Here is a 19,936-nt window from a genome sequence, read left to right as displayed (position 1 = left end):
CCAGCCCCACCGTTTAGTTTTGATTGGCACAATGCATCCTTTGTTTGATCCTTGTCCCACAAACGAAAAAGTTTGGGCATTAATGTTTCATTGACCCAATTAACAACAGTCTTGCAAGTACTTGACGGAACTTGAGTACAGTCTTTGCTTTGAGTCAAGGAGGCAATAGCAGCTAGCCTTCCGACCTCTTTGATATCCTTTACAATGTTATCAAGAGAGTTTCCTTTGAAACCAGCTTCAACGAGAGGTTTAACATCATCAACGGACAATGCGGCTCCACCAGCGTCATCATCCAAAGTCAAAATGGAAGCAACTTCTTGGGCTGTCCATTTCTTGTACTGGTTGAAAGAGAGGGCTACAATTTTAGACGCTTGAGAATTGTCATTATTAGCGGTTGGTTGTTCTACATGGTTGTGCTCATCACCACTTCCATTTCCTCCCGGTCCGGTAGAAGAAGAAAGACTTTTTGTTGTTACTTCATCTTTTGCCAACAAGGAAGATAATGTATGGAAAGAGCGTACCGAAGTGTTCCTTGTATGGTGATGATTGGACAAAGATTTCCGAAGCGAGAGGTTAGAGTCTGAACCAAGTGTATCAACACCAAAAACTACACCTCTGAAAAACCGAGAGAAAGAGAGTGTTGGTGTTGTTGATGAGGCTTGTTTACCACGAAATAAATGGCTAGCAACGTTTTTCATCACGTCAAAATATTTTTTTAAATCAATTCGTGTGCCGGAAAAATTTTTCGCAACAAAACCTGCTAAAAATTTAGCAAGCGAAAAACTCGATAGTAGAGGTTTCATACCTGTTTTCGAAATCTGAATACTGGTATTTCGTCAATAAATCAGTTAGACTGACAATACTTGAAATCATGATTCATGGATAGCCAATAACCATGAATATAAAGTTTTGTTCAATAAAAATTACAGACAGAAATGTATGACTCTTATCTTTGACTTTCAAAAAGTTTTTCCAAGCTCACGAGGGGTTTTTCACTGTGTGGAAGGTTTGCCGGAAACTTCTCTTCCATATCAATGTATAGGCTGGAAAGGAATAGAGCTACTATCGAATTTTGGTGCATCCGGCAAATATGCCAAGGGGTTAACGAGTGCTTGCCTCTGGTACCTAAATTTTTGTTCTGCTTTATTTGCAAGCCAATTTATTCTTTGTTACTCCCACAAACAAAAATACAGGAATGGGTTTATTGAAAAATAAACAAATTATAGGTACTCAATTGTCCGACGATAGTGTGTCTAATGGGTGTGTAGGTGTGAGGTGTAGATGTTGTTGGAGTTGAGTTCGCCAAGCTGACTGCTAAATGTTTCCCAAGCAGTTGCAAATTTTGCAGTTTTGGGTTTAATTATATATCCTCTAGCCTTCTTGAGTACAGTTGAACTGTTCCAAGTGGCGTTTTTGTAACAACTGCCAACATAGGCAGCGAATGAGAGATATATTTCATTTAGCCAATCAGTCAAAGCTGGGGGAGATAAGTCTAATTGTTGAAGAGGTTCGTCTTTGATACTACCATTCCAATCCATTGGAATACAAGAGAGAGAATGGTTTGAGGGAAGTCTGATAAGAGGGGCATTGAATTTGAGGGAACTGTTGTCCCATTTTGTGTATAATGATTTGATTTCCGGACCACACATGGTGCATGAGGTGAATACATGTTCCCAGTTGGCTTTGGTATTGCAAATGTGGCAATTAGGGTAATCTTTTCCGAAATTTCTAAGGATTTCTGCTTTGTGTAGGTGAGCAAATAATAGTCGTTGTTGGAAGGGTTTGAGTGAATAATTGCTCCAAAAGGAGATGGTACATGGATGCCAGGTTCTATTATGGTCTAAGATTCCAAGGCCTGAGATGCTCATGGTTGATCTATCGTTGTTTAGTAATTCAGCTCTAGGGTCGACAGGGGTTTCGTATTCATTGACAAATGAATACCGTTCATCAATGTAATGGAGAGACCAATTATTTTGAGCCGCGATATTTTTCACGTGGTTCCAAAATGGTTCGTTAAAGGTAAGATCATTCCAAGCAGCCAAAGCAATATTTTTGGTGATGGTGGAGGAGGAGTTGAATAATCTAACTGCTGTGCAAATAGGTTCAATGGAGAATAAAGTAGAGGGGCGAGTAATACCAAGGCCCCCAATTTGTTTGCAATTAAAAATGACTGATTTTGATAATGTGTAATCTAATCCAATAGCCTTTCTGACAAAATTAGCAACCATAATATCTGCTTTGTCTAGAGAATTCTTATTGATTCCATTGAAACTACAGGCATATCTAGGCAAAGATATGATTTTGGACATTAATGTAGTGGTGATGCTGTTGAGATATAGATTAGAAGTTTTAGCTGATGCCAGTTGATTCGAGATTTTGTTGATTGGATTATCAGAGGACCAAGAAAAATCATTCTTAAAGGTACATATACCCCCAAGATATTCAATAGAAGAAGATGTGGCAATTATATCCTGTCCAATAGTGACTAGGGCCTTAGATAGTTTGGCTTTGGCTGTAATAGCTAAGAGTTTGCATTTCTTGGGAGCTAAAGCGAGTCCTATTTTCTTTAATTCACGGCCGAGGCTTTTTAGAGAGGAATTCATTTCGATCTTAGTATTAGCTATCAATAAAATATCATCGGCATATAATAAAAGGATGGTAATATTAAATATTTGAACTCCTTTAAGCTTTTCTTGTATGTTAGTTGAGGAGTTAATATAAAGATTAAACCATGCCGGGCTTGAAGGATCGCCTTGCGGAACTCCAACATTCGCATCGAAAGGGGAGGATAGAAATCCGTTGACTAGTACTTTCATAACGCTATTGGAGATCATGGATGTCAAGAGATTAATGACAGAGCTATGGAAACCATGTTTCTTGAGAATGCTGATAAATCTTTTATGGATTACTGATCCATAAGCATTTTTGATATCCAGAGCCATAGCAAATACTTCTTGTTTGTGCTGATATTTGTATGCAAAGGCAGTCCGAAGACTGATAAGGTGTTCTGATGTTGAACCTTTTTTCATGAATCCTCGTTGCGCAGTGTGGATTAAATTAGCCTCTTCAAGGACATTCATGAATTGTTTGTTGATAATAGAAGAAAATAGACGATAGATCACGGATAATACAACTATAGGTCTAAAGTCTGATAATTTTGAAGGCATGTTGATTTTTGGGTAATGGGAGTAGAATACCGATACCCAATTCTTTAGGAACCATTTCACTGTCAATTGTGTGATTGATACATTTTGCAAGTATTTGGAGCGAATTGTTGTCTAGAATTTTCAACAATGGCACCGAAATGTTATCATAGCCAGCCATAGAATTTTTTGTCTTAGAAATAACTTTATCCAACTCTTTGGCAGTGATATGATGGAATTTCCATTGGGCTACAGTATTGTTTTTCTTGATTTCCGGGAGAGTTTTAGTCACTTCTTGTTCTGTATTAAACATGGCTGAAAAATGATCTACAATTGTCGAGTTATGGTTACTTTGGACTACATTGAGTATAGAAGGACTGACTAGTTCTTTTCTGAAGGCATAGGAATACAGTTGTTTAGAGTTAAGATTGTTAATTCTATTCACAAAGACCCGTTTACGGTCAGCCAATAAAGATCCAATAAGCTTGTTGAGTGAGGTTTTAGCTTCCTCTAATTTAGCCTTGACATTGTTGAGGCTAAAATTATTGTTCAAAAATTGGCTGGTGATAGTAGAAACATGTTTACGCTTATAGAGATATTGTTTCAAATCGAAAATAAAAGTCTGAAATTGTCTGACATTACGATTATCAGTGATCAATGAGGGCTTGTTTGTGCTAAGAGAACCATATTTCTTCACAATTTTAGCAAGGGTATTTTGGGCTTCTAAAAGAGTGTCAGGGTTTTCCTTAGCAAAATCGTTATTAATTTCCTTCATCTTGGATTGTAAAATTTTAGGATGGATAATATATTTGTTGAACTGTTCTGGGAAGTCTAAAATGGGATTACTGGGGAAGGAGATAGTTAAAAGTTTGTGAGAATAAGCAGTAGGAACATCTTCTACACCAGAATAATCATTGTGGGAAGTAATAATATGGTCCGGGCGAGAAAAACCATGAGAGTATTTGTTGCGTTGAGAAAACGAAGGTGTGTTTGGAATAGGAACAACATCAAAGAATTTCAATTTGTCACATTGGTCAATTAATAGTCGTTCATGGGCGGCATAAGATACCTTATTGAATGTTTTAGTATTGGCATTCAAATCTCCCAATATGACAATACGTTCACCATGAAAGACCGCTGTTTGAGTAGAAATGTTGATAATATTGAGAGCCTTATTCATGAATTCTAGTTTGTTTTTGTTAGCCGGGCCATACCAATTGAAAATGCGAGCCACACCTAGGTATTTATGTTCCAAAATGACTTCTGATAATCTGCCTTGAATATGTTCGACGAATTGGAGTACCTTAATAAAAGGTGACGGTCTGATAATAGTAGCAATTCCTGCTCCATTATCACCTTCAGTGGCGTTGGAATTGTAAACTAAGTAGCCACGAAAGAAGGATCTGAAATACCATATATTCCAATAGTCTTTCGTACTGGATTTTAAATGAGTTTCCTGGATATTAAGGACATCCAGTTCATATTTGCGGGCTAAGGTAAGTAATTGAGATTGTTTTACCCAGCCAACTCCTCCAAAATTAGCAGTACCTAAATTGAAGGAGTTTCTTTTAGAATGAGGGTCCATTAAAGGGAATGTCGGCCCTTCTTATGCCCACTTTTACCCTTGTTGCGAGTAGTAGTACCTAAGAGAGCGTTGATTTTTTGATTAATTTCTTCAACAGCTTTGTTGATCTTATTAAAGCCTTCCGTGACCTTTTTACCAGACCAGACAACCATTTCCTTTGTCAATTTTTGGAGAGCTGATGACATTTCAGACATTTGTTTTTCAACAGCTTCCATTCTGTGACTGATAGAATTGGCAACTCTAGTAGAGAATGAGAGGTTTCTGAAACTATAATTACCAACTTGGACGAACTTGGTAATGTTATTGGTAATTTGATCTTTTTAATGCCAACAACAGCCATCTTCTTAGCCAACTCGATACTCTCAATCTTGACTTTCCATTGGGAACTAATGGCACCCTTGAGTTTAGGAAGATCTTTTTCTTTACCATTAAAGGCAATACGGAAGCGAGAGATATCTGTTCTCATTTTGGAAAGCTTAAATTTCTTCAAATGATTGGCAGGTAACTCAATATTAGTACCAATAGCCCAAAATTCCTGATCATCCATCTTGCTAAAATTGATATTGTTGATAGAAGAACCAAGGGTTGAGATAATAGAATGCATATTAGTCTTGTCTAAATCCTTGTCGACCTTATAACGGAATGATGTTTTGACGGTTTGAGGTATCATAGTGAGCTTGGACTTAGCACCAGCAGATATTGCTTGGTTTGCCAATTTGCGCGACTTGAAGAAGAAGATAATACAATCTAATTCACTGACAACTCTACTACCGTACAACGTATCGGCATTCATTGCGACGGTTGCAAGGACTTCTTCGACAGAGTTGGTAGTAAAGGCTACCACTCTGAAGAGCTTATGATGTCGCTTCAATTTAGTAGAATGGTCATCGGTCATGGCTGAGGTATTAAAAACTGAGACTCCAGAGGTTGTAGTAATATTAGAGACCTCTGGCTGCGACAACATTGGGGAGTTGTATATGCTGGGTGGGCTTGGTTGTATTTCCGACAAATTGGCTATATTGACGGAAGACGGAGCCTCTAGAATTTCATTTTCCATTTCTTCTCTCCATTTATCATGTGCCGATTTTTGAGCAGAAAGAGATTTGTTTGCAGTATGCGGGCGAATAGCGACCTCTTTGATAGAGGCGTGATGGCGAAGGTGATTAGTGTCTTCATCGCCGAGGGCGGTTTGGTTTTCAGACATTTTTTCGAAAAATGACCACTCCCACAAACAAAAATTCAGGGATGGGTTTATTCGATGATAAACGTTGTTCGATGGTTTTATGTACATTATTTACAAGCCGAACGTAAGATACGTAGTGACTTCCTAGCAGGCACCCCGGAAGTAAAGGTGTTTAAACTGCTCACGATAACAGCAGCAACCCCTGGGATTCGAACGCTGGACCAGTTGGTTGCCACAGTTCCAGAAAAACCACTCGGAATTGATTGTACAACACATTATCATGATGTGCAACAAGCTTGAACAGTATTAACTGGAGGGTATGTAAAAATGTAAGTCGGATGAATTCATCCTCGGTAGTTATTTAGAGACACATTGAAGCTTTGAGAAGGAATTATTGGTAAAGAAAATTCATTATGCAGAAGAAACCAATCCTCAAGAGAATTCCTCTTCCAATAGTTTGTTACTAGGAAAAAGCATTGAGATTGGTGCCTCTGTGACTCTGACTATCATGTTGAACTTTTTCAAAGACCATGGAGAGTCTGCCATCCTCAATCAATATAACGGATTGAACAAATTAAGAGGACAATATTACTATTGTCAATGCTGGAATGAGTATGGTTGTAGAAAAAGAGACTGGAAAAATTCATACTTGCCAACTTGCATTTGGGGGAATGTTAAAACCGTTCCTGCTTCTAAAACCGTTCAATAGAATGACAGGAAACACTCTCTCTAATGAAACATGCCAACGAGCCATTAAATTACTTCAACAACATGTACCTCTCCCTCAAAACGTTCCTGGAGGAATGTCTGAATATAGATGACCCTGATCTTAAGCTCTTCTACAAGTTTAACATTCAATTATTGAAAGATTGTTCTTTGAGACAACTCATTAAGGAGGAAAAAAGTGTACTCTTGTCTAGCTTCCATAAGCTTATCCATTGGACATGTGAAAGGATCAAATTGAGTTGAAGCTGTCATACATGACGAGGAAGAATTATTCCTCACGTGAGTCAGCTCATGGGATTTATTCTTGCAGAGACTGATCTTAAATCATATGGTTTGGTCTTTTCCTCGACACAAAGTCCTTCTCATACTCCGCTCAAACCATGGTTGCTTCTATTTTGGGAGTTCCAGATAATAAGGTGATTGATTACCAAGCTGAAATGTCTAGGAGGTGGATTTGGAGGTATGTATTTATTATTTCTGGTGGCATTTACTTTATACAAATATTTTAACCATTTTCAAACAATCAAGCTTCTCGCACCTAGAGAACTGCTTTTGACGCCAAATTTTATCAACTCTTATTCACTGTCAAAAATACTTTGTAATTTGAAGTTTCGAATTGCCTTTTCTTCTAAATTTGTTAAGCTTGAAATAATTAGCAGATATGATATTTTGATCGAATAGAGTACTGAACTTGGCACATTTTTGATTACTAATAGTTTAAGCATTTCAGAGGCCAAATCTTGATTGGTAGTGTAATCTATATAATACAACAGTTCCTTAGATTGTACAAATCTTCGATATACCCTATTGATGGAAATTCCAGTAACTTCATCATAATGCAATACAACGACAATCCAGGACTAGGGGTAGCTCGTTTTGCCTTGGAGTTGTAGGGTGAGGATGCTATGCTTTGATCTGAGAATCGTGAAATTACCTGTAAAGGTATTCACAAGTGAATCCATAGAGGGTATTAGGCCCGTTAGCGATTCATTCAGGTCTGTACGGTATGGTATCTACGAGTAGGATGCCACCCTGCTGCAGTTCGTTGTTCGTTGCGAACGAGTTGTGTTTCAAAAATCTATTCTCCCAGAATCAAGTGGATGTCTTTGTATTGATAACAAAAATCATCATCAGTCTTTAAAAATTCACAACAACACCATCAGCGATGATTCATTCATCAGTTATCATCATTTAAAATTCGGAATTTGGATTATTTCATCTCTACATGATCATCAACCAATAGTATTCATCATCGAGTGTATATGATGAAATATCATCAAGATTTAAATGTATTGGTATGAGGAAAATTTCGTTGTCGATTGCTGTGCCAGATTCCACATTATCAGATTCAAAATTTTCTACATAAGGTTCCCTATTGAGTGGTTGTCTTTTTTCCGTCGATTTAGGAGTCTTTTGAGCTGGTACTGATTTCTGCTTTCTTCCTCTCTTCTTTATCGGCTCATAAATACATTGAGCTCCCACTCTCACACAATTTGAGCGTGGTGATTTGTGGTCACATTTTGCATGTTGTTTCTGACAACGTATACATATGCCTTAATTGAAGTATTTGTAGTTGTTGACGTCCTTTTACTCGCTCCGTTGTCAATAACCCTTCTTCGACGTTGAATTTTCTTCCTAACGGTGCTTGTTTTCCTTTCAGCTTTCTCCCATATGTGTTTTTTTGACGACAGCGCTTGACAACGAAGCTCCTTCGGCACTCTTCTCGAGTTTTTCGAAAGCTTCATCATTCAGATCTATTTCAGAGACATCGTGTTTCCACCCTTCAAGCATTTCCTGCCAATGTTTTGATAATGATTTGTCTTCTTGTGTAGTGCCAATCCAATCCCTTCCTCGTCTAGTTGACATATACAACACTCTCAAAGGCAATAATACACATTCAGAAAACCCGGGAAGCGAGCCTTTTGCTTTGTGATTCGATTTTCTTTCATTAATCAATCGACCTAAGCTATGAACGCTTTCACAACCTTGATTCATAAAACGAGTTAGACTGCCATATTTCCTCAATAAATAAGGCAGATGGTTCAAAATAATATGAACATAATATCCAACCTTTTCATTGGGATAATGCAAACGAAGAATCTCATTTAACTTTTTCAGAGTTGGGATTAAATCTTGCTCAATATTTTGCTTTTCCAGTAACTGAGTAGGCTCCATGTAACCGTAAATTATATATCGAAACATTGACCAGATAGCAACATCCTGTGAATCAAAGCTGCTTTTGTCTAAAGCCTCCAAAAAAATTTTCTCAAAATTGAGTAATAAGGTATCGGCTTGCTTGTCATTGAGGTATGGTGATTCGAAGACATGATTTGACTCCATGACCAACTGTTTCTTGTAAAAGGCTTTTTCTTTAAATTCAAAATTTGAGAAGGATGGGAACTTTCGAATGACATCTTTGATTGCTTCTAATTCATTTGGAACAAGTTGCAGCATTAGTTTGGCCAGCAAATTTCCAACTATTCGAAGCTTTGCATGGAGGACGTCAATTACAACATGTTCCATCAATTTTGGATATTTTTCTAGAATAATATTTTCTCTTACCTGTTACAGTATACATTTGTACTGATATGTCAGCATTATGGAAGCTCTGTGATGAAACTTTTGAGTGCCCTTATTGTGATTGTACTCATGAAAATTGTAATACATTATTTGAACACAATCACTCTCTCGATTTTAGTTGTTGAAAGTGATACTTTTCTTTACGCCGTTGCTCAAAGTTGTAAATAAATCCATTTTCAACTAAATCATTCAATGTTGAGAAAGTTATGTCAAAATATTTCGAAACATTCTTATGTATTTCTTGACTTTTATACATATCTGTAATAAATGCATTATATCTGCACTGAGTAGAAAGAATACTGTTGAGGATTTGGGTTTGGGAATATCGCCCATTCAGTGATCCCAAAAATTTTAAATTTTCAAATAAACAACATATTTAGTTGTCTTAGGACCTATAACGATAGGATCTTGCTCGGTTATTTGTTCTGCTATGTCGTTCACAAGAAAGAAAAAAATTTCACGTTTTCGCTGGAACTTGTGCGACGGTAAATTTCATAGCCCTCAGGTTGATATATTAAATAAATTGATGCAGTCATGCAAACATGCCCCATAATCCCTCAATGATAGTAGTACTCATGAACGATATATAAATGAAATTTGAGAGGTTGGGAGACACTCTTCGGACCGTGGAGCATCCCTAAAGTTGGTCAACCATATACCTCCAGGGAAAAAATTTGTCACCCCAGGAGGAGGGACACTGTCAGTAATATGATTTGAAGTTGAAGTTGAAAATGATAATACAAGTAGTGGACATCACATAGAGGGTATAGTGAGAGTTGTGACACTTGGTGATGACCTTAATCACAACAGAGACAATAATTCAGATTAGTTGCCATTGTGAGAGACATGGTTATGGTCATGAGATGAATCTTGTAATACACCTTCTACATGACAACTAGGATGTATAGATGTTGTTTATTTCATCAATTGTCAACTAAGTATGAAACAGTGAAGCTCTCCTCATGGTGAGTGAATTATAGCTTGAACGAAAATTTTTTGGATTGAAAATATTTTACAAGTTCAAAAATGATACAAGGTCCCAGCGAAAATGTTAAATTTCACTCATATACGATAAATACATGATGACAACATGTGGAAACGATTTAGGTGATGTCAACACGCATGTAGTACAATAAAATAGAGGATATTGTTGTATTAGTGATATGTTGTGATGTTAAAGTACATTTCAAACTCAGACTTTGGAGAGTATCGAGAGTGGTTGAGATATGGACTTTTATATGTCATGGATCTTGCAATTCCCCTTCTGTATGATCACTAGAACATGTTTATATTGTTTATTTCATCAAGAATGAGACATGTTTGAAATAGTGAAGCTCTTCTCGTGAAGAGTCGGTTTTTGCTTGAGTGGGGTGAACCGAAATTTTTTTTTTACAAGTTCAAAAATGATAGAAAGTTCCAGAGAAAATGTTAAATTGAACTCTATAACAATAAATACAAGTTGATAGTTTTTCAAATTGATATATGTGATGTATCCAAGTATGTTACACACTATAATTGTGTTTGTTGGAACCAGTGTGAATCATTAATCATGGTGTTGAGTACAATATCACTGAGCATGACAATCATATCACATTGATGATTTCAACGTTTCATTGACTCAATTAACAGATGTAGACTGTCTTTAGAGAATATTGGAATGTATTTCTTTGAATAACACAATCAGAAGTTTTTTTGTGAATGTTCTGTTGACAACATATGCATGGCATGAAAAATTGGATGAAATCACTCAATGATTGATCAATTCGCACGGAGAGTTCGTTGACAATGATTTCATTCTTGTGATAATAAATGTTATTGTTTATCATGATGAGCACTGTATAAGTGTTTGTTGTTGAGAATGTGAATGAATAGTCATGATAGAGCTCTTTGTGTTGTCAATGATGACAAGAAGAGCACTGTTTTGAACAGGTTTGTGTTTAATGATTGAATATGTGTTTTTCTCCTTGTAATTGATGTATTTAACTCAAATAGAGTGGTTGTGAAGAGCCTCACACAAAAAGGAATTTCATGTTTGAACCATGTCATTGCCTTTGTGTCCTTCAAATAAGAGAATTCTTCATATCCACGATACAGACAAGAGATTTTCTCAATAATTTTGTCAACTGTTGTATTCATTGCTGGAAGTCCGTGTAGTAAAATTTGTTGATTATAATGAAGTACATCAAACACATTACACATGTTGTTGATTTCTGTCAATTATGAGAATGTTCAACAACGAGCAATCAACCTTGTGTGTTTCTCACTTTAATGAGCTTTAATATCATTGATGACACAATTAATGTGTAGTCAATCAAGTTTTTATCAATAATTTTGTGAGTAGAGTCTATAATATTCATTAGTCATGAAGAGTGCATTGATAGACAACCAATTCAATGATGATTCTGAAATTGATATGAAGAATTTATATGAAAGACAGGATGATATATTGGAAATTTCAGAGATTGAAATTATGTATTTAGTTTCTTGTATGTTTCGAAAGAGTAAACAATAAAATTCGTTTGTTAATTAAAGGAAGGACTAATGGGTTTGTGGTCTCTTCAAACACCCGACCTTAATAAATGTCCGGTGTTTGTGGGATTTTCTGCATATTTTGTCAATTGACTTTAGTCAGCAGAGTCCCGAGCATTAATTAAGATTTGAGAAGGTAAAAAACTCCAAAAACCGCTCAGCGGAAAAAAAAAAGGAGAAAACCAAAGAAACGCAAGGAAGCAGGAAGGATGAAGGCAGAAGTAACGACTACATGATGTGAAGCGCAAGAAGTCACAGTTAGGTGGCAGAGACGAAGACTCCATGATATGAGGTCGCATTTAAACAATTGCTTGATAAATCCATGAATATCATGAAAACATGATGAATTAAATAAATGAAATTAAATAACAAAATTATATAGTTAGCTCAATAAAATCCTTGCCGAAAAGATTCGAATCAAGGTGGACCTGCACTGTCACAATGTTCTTCCTTACCACAAGAACATTCCGATCAGCGAAAAATGTACTTGAATAAGCTTAAGAAAGCAAGTGGGTGGGAGTGTGAATGGGTGGGAAGTCACTAAGCAACGCAAAGAGAGACTAATCGTTAATATGCAGAAAATTTTTTGAGCATGGAAAAAAATTTTTCAAGCTCAACCAAACTCTTTAATTGTTTACAATCGAAACATTCATGCCCTTCACTAAGTTCAGAACATATCAGGTTCAGGTTGGTGTTTTTCGTTTGTCCATCACACGTTTTTTTTTCTAAATTTTTAACGGCTAACTTGAGTGGTTGTTCCTTAATTCTAGGGACCTGCTGACAATAAGGGATAACTAGAATTTAGCGGGAGGGATAACTTTACGGTTTTTGAGATACCTACAATTTTTTTATGGGATAACTTGGACAGATATTCATTCATGCTCCTCTGTGTTCAAATTATCAATAATCGCAGTATTAAATAGATTCTTCTGTAAAAGTTTAAACAAATCAGGACAGAGTGACATTAAATCATTTGAATCTGGATTCAGAATTAAATATTTTCCTCCTTCAGAATAATCTTTAGTAAAACCTTCACCTTTCTTTGTTGTGATTTGTTGATATTTTACATGTATATGTGCCACGAGAGGTATTAGTCTCTCATTCTTAGTTAATGTTGCTAGAAACTCCTGTTTCTCAGTCGTCCACCAGGTCCTACAGTTTCCAATTACTTCTGGGCCAAATTTTGCTTTGTAGAAATTATTCGCATTCACACACTTGACGCCGTTTCTAATCTGGTCTAAAAATGTTTTTCTCTGGCAATTATGTAATTTGTTGCTCACAATAATACCGTAAGGTTGCTCTGAAAAGTTTAAACAAATACCATCAGCATGACAATTCAAAGAGGGATAAAAATATACCCCATCAATAAGGTCTTTAAATGTAATGGTATTGTTAGTAGAACTCTCTTCTATATGTTTGTTATAGTTCAACAAACAATGAAAGTATAAAATATCTCCCAACATATTGCTGTCAATATTGTCAGTGTTTGTGAGGACTTCTTGGGCCCATTTTGATGTGTAATGCTTGCGATAAAAATCGTTAGTTCGAATAAATGATTTGATCACAAATTTGTGGTCAAGTAATAGAGTATATGGTCTTTTCTTTTTCTCCGATGTTGTGTCAGTGTTTGATTTGTCATTTATCTCGGTTGTTGTATTCTCACCTAATATTAATGGTGAAAGGATCAAGTTGTCCCTAATACACTTTCCACTATGGTGTTGCAATAAAAGAGAAAATACCATTTCCCATTTCTTAGGGTCATGTTGAGGGAGAGATAATAGCAAATTCAACACTGAGATTGGGTTACTGATTTTTGTAATTGAGTTTGGATATTTCTTTTCTAAAACCTCTTTTGCAACATGTTTAAGAATTGGGTCTGAGGTATCAAAATGATACATATCGCTGTTAGTATCATAAAAGTCAAAATTTGGTTTTGCTAATCCAGTTCCTATTAATGAAGAAGCTAATGTTCTGTCGCAAGAAATTGATTTCCCTAAAAAGGCATCATATTCATTTGTGATTACTACGTCCAACAAAAAATTAAGATCAAGACGGTCTGTTGACTTCTTACAATCAAATCTATGTAAAACATTTTTTTCCACCTGATCCACAAACTCTTTCCACTTTCTTCTGAAACTTTCTTCAATATCGAGAGTTTTTGTTGTTTCTAAATAAGAGGCAACAAGCCCAACTACTCTTCTTCTTGTTGGGAATATGTGTTGAATAGAGTGATAAAGATCAATTTTGGAGATATTGGACGATTTTAAAATTGCTTCAATATCATACATTTTGTCTAATATTTGTAATGCTTGCTCAAAAGTGATGGAATCTAAACCAACGCAGGAGTAAACATGGCAAACATCCTCTAATTTTCCAATCGATGATTGAATAATATCAACAATGTCAGTTGTAAACATGGTTCCACAATAAATATCACTAATTTTCATATAAGTCTTCTTTCTAAGTTGAGAAATTTCGAATGCAATCAGTGACAATAAATCCCTGGGTGTACCGTTCGCAGATAACATTGGAGTATGGAGAATAGAGAAAATATTTGCCTCGTCAACAGCAATAATAAATGGTTGCTTATCCAGCTTCAACCTTGAATATAATTGTTCGATCAAAAATATTGTGAAATCTCTTAAAGTTTCAGTTGGTAAAGAAAGCCATTGACGTTCCAACAATGTGTTGAATATATTTGCTACAGTCTTTGTATTGCCGTTCCATTGAGAGTAGGATAACATTTGAAGAGGAGTTTCGAAAGGTGTTTTGTTATCCGTTTGTTCCCAGATGGTTAATGCAGTATGAAGGCACAGTAATCTTGCAATAAAATTACATTGAACTTGTTGAGCAGCAGTAGCGTAGAGCTTGATAACAGATTGTGTCATGGTGAGTACAAATGTTTCTCTCAACTTATCAGAAGCTTGGTCAGTTCCACGTTCCGAAAGATGTTGCCGATCAGACAGAGATGTACATGTTATCATAATTCCTGGATTGACTCCTAATCTTCTTGCAAGCTGTAAAACGTATTAGTTAAAAGTTTAACAAATTAAACAATAATATAATAATAATAATTACCAAAGCAGTTTTACCCACACCTGAGGGCCCAATCACGCAAATTGTTGATCCATCACGAATTTTTTGGTCCAACGTCTTTCTTTCACTTTCATTAAACAGATCGACTTGTAATTTTGGGAGGAATGGAAACAAATCTTTTGTTATCATTGTGGAGTTAGTTGGAACAAAAACATCTCTGACAAATTGGGATGGACAGCGTGTGTTAAAGGGAGTAAGCAAATTCCTCATAAAAAACTCCTTTTCAAGATCCTTTTTCTTTAAAAGATCATTCACCATGTTATTCATGACTGTCTCAAAATTCGATTTGTTCAATATACTGTCTGTATTTACGTTGCTGAATATAATATCTCTTGCATTTGAAAAGAGTTTCAGTAAATCGACAGAGTAATTTTCTTTTTCAGAGTGAGTTCTTTTACCTTGAGCTTGGCCCTTGATTACTAAATTACAGAATGACAAGTACCACTGTTTATACGTCTCTGGTAGGTTGGTACGTTTTGCATCAGAATCAATATTACCTTCAAGAATTTCATCTGCTTTGGTTAAGAGTTCTCTTTCGCTTCTTGGGAAATAATGAAATGGTTCAATTTGAAGATTGGGCATCAAAGTATTGTACACCCAATTTACCACGCTTGAACAAGTATCAGAAAGGCGAAGTTCAATCATCCCATTCTTGTCCTTGAACTTGTCTTGTAACAAAGAAATAGCAGCTTGCCTTCCGACCTCTTTGATGTTATGAACAATGTTATCAAGAGAGTTTCCTTTGAAACCAGCGTCAACGAGAGGTTTGACATCATCAACGGTCAATGAGGCTCCACCTTCACCTTTCTTCATACAAAGGATAGAAGCAACTTCTTCCTTTGTCCACTCCTCGTAATTAGTGAAGGAGAGAGCTATTGTGGACACTACTTGAATGGGAGAGTTATTATTAGCTGTTGGTTGTGGTGCCATACAGATTGATTTTTGGTTGGGATCATCAGAAGCAGTTGGTTGTTCTACATGGTTGTGCTCAGCACCACTTCCGTTTCCTCCCGGTCCGGTAGAAGAAGAAAGACTTTTTGTTGTTACTTCATCTTTTGCCAACAAGGAAGATAATGTATGGAAAGAGCGTACCGAAGTGTTCCTTGTATGGTGATGATTGGACAAAGATTTCCGAAGTGAGAGGTTAGAGTCTGAACCAAGTGTATCAACACCAAAAACTACACCTCTGAAAAACCGAGAGAAAGAGAGTGTTGATGAGGCTTGTTTACCACGAAATAAATGGCTAGCAACGTTTTTCATCACGTCAAAATATTTTTTTTAAAAATTCCGATTAAAAAAATATCATCACGGTCCGTTCAGATGAGAGGGATGTCTGTGCTACTTGTGGAGGTTCACTCTCCTTAGTTTCGTCATTGGCCGTTGGACTTGCTTCTTGAATATGGGGAACAATATGATCTTGAGATGACCCTGGTTCCGACATCCAAGTGTTATCGGAAAGTGGCGGCTCTGCAAGGTGTGCTAGACAACCCTCAAAATCTTCCAAGCCAATTTCAAGATCACTCATATCTTCCAACTCAAGTCTTTCCATTTCCTCTTCGATTCGTTTTGAGCAAGATTCATCTGGAATCACCTCTGGTTGTTCCATTGTTAATTGATGATCATCACCAAAAGAATATGGTTTCAAATGTGAACGATGGTAAGTTGCTGTGCTTCCAACGGTCTCAGTTTGTCTGTATCCTCCTGTTTCTTGGAAACGAATTTTATAGTAGCCATTACCACAATTTTCGACTACAACAGCCTTCTTGTTAAAACCAGAATCTTTTGTTTTTAATTGAGCTGTAGGAGGAGCCACTAATACTGCACAATCAATTGCTATTGGTCCAGCGATGGTTGCACCACCAACAGTAGCTCGTCTTATTTGGTTCTTCGTGTTTTTAGCGTTCTTATGTGCGATGTTTTCACGGAGTTCTGCGATTAGGATTCTTCGATCCATTGCTATCTGAGACATCCTTTGTTTGGAAATTATGTCATCAGTCATAATCGGATGAAGGGAGTTCATGACAAATTCTGGCGAATAGCCAGTTGAGGTGTGAGGACGTATATTAATATTCAAAATCACTGTTGGAAAATAAGTTGGCCAACTACGAGATTGGAAGTATTTCAAAATTACACGTATCATTTTTTTGATGGTTTTTTGCAAACGTTCAACCATACCATTTGCTTTTGGTCTCCCTGTTAATACATAATGTCATTTAACCTCAATGCCTACTTGGCTGGAACAAAACTCTTCAATTTCTTGAGATTTGAATTCACCACCGTTGTCAGACACAAAAGTAACCTTATTCACACCTCTTGCCTTGAAGAAATCAATTACTTGCTGGGCATGAGAGGCAATAACACTTGACTTTTTGCTAGAGTATAATATAAATCCAAACACATATTTGGATAAACCATCAACAAATACTACCCAACCATCAGTTGTTCCACATTTGGGAAAGAATGCACATTCAACAAAAACTAATTCTCCAACACAAGTAGGATCATAATGATTTTCCAATACGATAGCTTTAGATGCCTCTTTAGTTCTGCAACTCTCGCAAGAACTTTTTACCTTCTGGAATTTTTCTTGGAACTTTGGAATGTAATACATTGATGAAGCAACTGATTCACAAATATCTCGACCTGCATGACCTTGATTGACATGAATATCGATAATAATGCCTTCATATTCATGTTCTTTGAGAATTTGAACCCATTTATCAGTTTTGATTGTTTGGACATCATATACATCCTTGGGGAGCTGTTGAGTCATGTCGATAATCCTTTCTAATTACTCATCTGTGAGATTATCCTTAAGGACTTTCTTTTCTTCTGATTTGTACTTGTTGAAGTAGAGAATACCATTTTGCAATTTAAAGTAAGGGAGTATCTTCTTAACGTGACTAGTGATGTTGGTTGATTTGGATTCTAAGGCTGTCCTTACTTGATCGATAACTTTCTGAGTGACGCTAACTTTGCCATTTAATGGATTTCTTCCCATTTTTCTTTATTGAAAATCGAAAAAGTTGGTTTGTGGGAAACAATTTGGAGGGAATTGAACTGTTTATTAAAAATTTATTTATTTATTGATCTATTAAATCAATATGTAACGGTTGGATGAATTTGTTGATGAGATCTTGTTGAACTACTAGAGGAAGCGAATCATCTCAATCAATACAAACAACATTAATATCGGGAATACTTCAACAATATCCTCAATGAAACTGGTTTGAATGCAAAACAACCTCGTTGGCACCATGTATTGAGCCCGTTTCATCATGCCGAGGATTGATGTTGAGAAAATATTTCAATCTGAAATTTCCAGGTCAAATTTTTGACCTGCCAGTCCAGGTGAAATTTTGACTGGCTACAACAATGGCATGACAAGACAAGAAGAAAATTCATTTATCGAATTGATAGTCAAGAAGAAAAGAATATGTTTACACAATCATGTGAATATTTAGATTTAGAAAAGTATTCGAAACTGTTACGTGTTTTAAGTATTCATGATGATGAATCAATGAATGTGGAGAGATGGGTTTGGGTTTGGGTTTGGGTTTGGGTTTGGGTTTGGGTTTGGGTTTGGGTTTGGGTTTGGGTTTGGGTTTGGGTTTGGGTTTGGGTTTGGGTTTGGGTTTGGGTTTGGGTTTGGGTTTGGGTTTGGGTTTGGGTTTGGGTTTGGGTTTGGGTTTGGGTTTGGGTTTGGGTTTGGGTTTGGGTTTGGGTTTGGGTTTGGGTTTGGGTTTGGGTTTGGGTTTGGGTTTGGGTTTGGGTTTGGGTTTGGGTTTGGGTTTGGGTTTGGGTTTGGGTTTGGGTTTGGGTTTGGGTTTGGGTTTGGGTTTGGGTTTGGGTTTGGGTTTGGGTTTGGGTTTGGGTTTGGGTTTGGGTTTGGGTTTGGGTTTGGGTTTGGGTTTGGGTTTGGGTTTGGGTTTGGGTTTGGGTTTGGGTTTGGGTTTGGGTTTGGGTTTGGGTTTGGGTTTGGGTTTGGGTTTGGGTTTGGGTTTGGGTTTGGGTTTGGGTTTGGGTTTGGGTTTGGGTTTGGGTTTGGGTTTGGGTTTGGGTTTGGGTTTGGGTTTGGGTTTGGGTTTGGGTTTGGGTTTGGGTTTGGGTTTGGGTTTGGGTTTGGGTTTGGGTTTGGGTTTGGGTTTGGGTTTGGGTTTGGGTTTGGGTTTGGGTTTGGGTTTGGGTTTGGGTTTGGGTTTGGGTTTGGGTTTGGGTTTGGGTTTGGGTTTGGGTTTGGGTTTGGGTTTGGGTTTGGGTTTGGGTTTGGGTTTGGGTTTGGGTTTGGGTTTGGGTTTGGGTTTGGGTTTGGGTTTGGGTTTGGGTTTGGGTTTGGGTTTGGGTTTGGGTTTGGGTTTGGGTTTGGGTTTGGGTTTGGGTTTGGGTTTGGGTTTGGGTTTGGGTTTGGGTTTGGGTTTGGGTTTGGGTTTGGGTTTGGGTTTGGGTTTGGGTTTGGGTTTGGGTTTGGGTTTGGGTTTGGGTTTGGGTTTGGGTTTGGGTTTGGGTTTGGGTTTGGGTTTGGGTTTGGGTTTGGGTTTGGGTTTGGGTTTGGGTTTGGGTTTGGGTTTGGGTTTGGGTTTGGGTTTGGGTTTGGGTTTGGGTTTGGGTTTGGGTTTGGGTTTGGGTTTGGGTTTGGGTTTGGGTTTGGGTTTTGGGTTTGGGTTTGGGTTTGGGTTTGGGTTTGGGTTTGGGTTTGGGTTTGGGTTTGGGTTTGGGTTTGGGTTTGGGTTTGGGTTTGGGTTTGGGTTTGGGTTTGGGTTTGGGTTTTGGGTTTGGGTTTGGGTTTGGGTTTGGGTTTGGGTTTGGGTTTGGGTTTGGGTTTGGGTTTGGGTTTGGGTTTGCTTGGGTTTGCTTGGGTTTGGGTTTGGGTTTGGGTTTGGGTTTGGGTTTGGGTTTGGGTTTGGGTTTGGGTTTGGGTTTGGGTTTGGGTTTGGGTTTGGGTTTGGGTTTGGGTTTGGGTTTGGGTTTGGGTTTGGGTTTGGGTTTGGGTTTGGGTTTTGGGTTTGGGTTTGGGTTTGGGTTTGGGTTTGGGTTTGGGTTTGGGTTTGGGTTTGGGTTTGGGTTTGGGCTTGGGGTTTGGGTTTGGGAGCAATA

The 19,936-nt window shown here is 37.3% G+C and overlaps 8 protein-coding genes and 1 pseudogene across 9 annotated transcripts in view; 1 reads left to right on the top strand and 8 right to left on the bottom strand.

Moving 5' to 3' along the window:
• Positions 1 to 698, bottom strand: part of FDP41_010714 (uncharacterized protein) — a gene marked incomplete at both ends in the record, with an annotated part of 2,964 nt that extends 2,266 nt beyond the window's left edge. The window contains one exon of the mRNA XM_044701042.1: positions 122 to 698. Within this exon, the coding sequence (XP_044567448.1) occupies positions 122 to 698 (577 nt within the window). The remainder of the gene's footprint in view (positions 1 to 121) is intronic.
• Positions 699 to 1,253: 555 nt separating this feature from the next.
• FDP41_010713 (uncharacterized protein) lies at positions 1,254 to 3,080 on the bottom strand (the record flags this gene model as incomplete). The annotated part of the gene is made up of 1 exon (XM_044701041.1): positions 1,254 to 3,080. One exon carries the CDS (start codon positions 3,078 to 3,080, stop codon positions 1,254 to 1,256), a length of 1,827 nt encoding a protein of 608 aa, XP_044567447.1.
• A 61-nt stretch (positions 3,081 to 3,141) lies between these two features.
• On the bottom strand, positions 3,142 to 4,728 carry FDP41_010712 (uncharacterized protein; the record flags this gene model as incomplete). Its single annotated transcript, XM_044701040.1, has 1 exon — positions 3,142 to 4,728. One exon carries the CDS (start codon positions 4,726 to 4,728, stop codon positions 3,142 to 3,144), a length of 1,587 nt encoding a protein of 528 aa, XP_044567446.1.
• Positions 4,729 to 4,888: 160 nt separating this feature from the next.
• FDP41_010711 (uncharacterized protein) lies at positions 4,889 to 5,932 on the bottom strand (the record flags this gene model as incomplete). The annotated part of the gene is made up of 1 exon (XM_044701039.1): positions 4,889 to 5,932. One exon carries the CDS (start codon positions 5,930 to 5,932, stop codon positions 4,889 to 4,891), a length of 1,044 nt encoding a protein of 347 aa, XP_044567445.1.
• Positions 5,933 to 8,293: 2,361 nt separating this feature from the next.
• On the bottom strand, positions 8,294 to 9,160 carry FDP41_010710 (uncharacterized protein; the record flags this gene model as incomplete). Its single annotated transcript, XM_044701038.1, has 1 exon — positions 8,294 to 9,160. The coding sequence occupies one exon, from the start codon at positions 9,158 to 9,160 to the stop codon at positions 8,294 to 8,296; it is 867 nt and encodes a 288-aa protein (XP_044567444.1).
• Positions 9,161 to 12,618: 3,458 nt separating this feature from the next.
• Positions 12,619 to 16,102, bottom strand: FDP41_010709 (uncharacterized protein; the record flags this gene model as incomplete). Its single annotated transcript, XM_044701036.1, has 2 exons — positions 12,619 to 14,763; positions 14,825 to 16,102. 2 exons carry the CDS (start codon positions 16,100 to 16,102, stop codon positions 12,619 to 12,621), a joined length of 3,423 nt encoding a protein of 1,140 aa, XP_044567443.1.
• Positions 16,103 to 16,133: 31 nt separating this feature from the next.
• On the bottom strand, positions 16,134 to 16,982 carry FDP41_010708 (uncharacterized protein; the record flags this gene model as incomplete). Its single annotated transcript, XM_044701035.1, has 1 exon — positions 16,134 to 16,982. The coding sequence occupies one exon, from the start codon at positions 16,980 to 16,982 to the stop codon at positions 16,134 to 16,136; it is 849 nt and encodes a 282-aa protein (XP_044567442.1).
• Positions 16,983 to 17,051: 69 nt separating this feature from the next.
• On the bottom strand, positions 17,052 to 17,615 carry FDP41_010707 (uncharacterized protein; the record flags this gene model as incomplete). The annotated part of the gene is made up of 1 exon (XM_044701034.1): positions 17,052 to 17,615. One exon carries the CDS (start codon positions 17,613 to 17,615, stop codon positions 17,052 to 17,054), a length of 564 nt encoding a protein of 187 aa, XP_044567441.1.
• Positions 17,616 to 18,376: 761 nt separating this feature from the next.
• On the top strand, positions 18,377 to 19,936 carry FDP41_010706 (annotated as a pseudogene). The gene has a single exon: positions 18,377 to 19,497. A coding segment is annotated over exon 1 (1,121 nt).

Source organism: Naegleria fowleri, assembly GCF_008403515.1.
Source record: "Naegleria fowleri strain ATCC 30894 chromosome Unknown tig7, whole genome shotgun sequence".
Taxonomy (NCBI): Eukaryota; Heterolobosea; class Eutetramitea; order Acrasida; family Naegleriidae; genus Naegleria; species Naegleria fowleri.
This window is presented reverse-complemented; position numbering and strand designations above follow the sequence as displayed.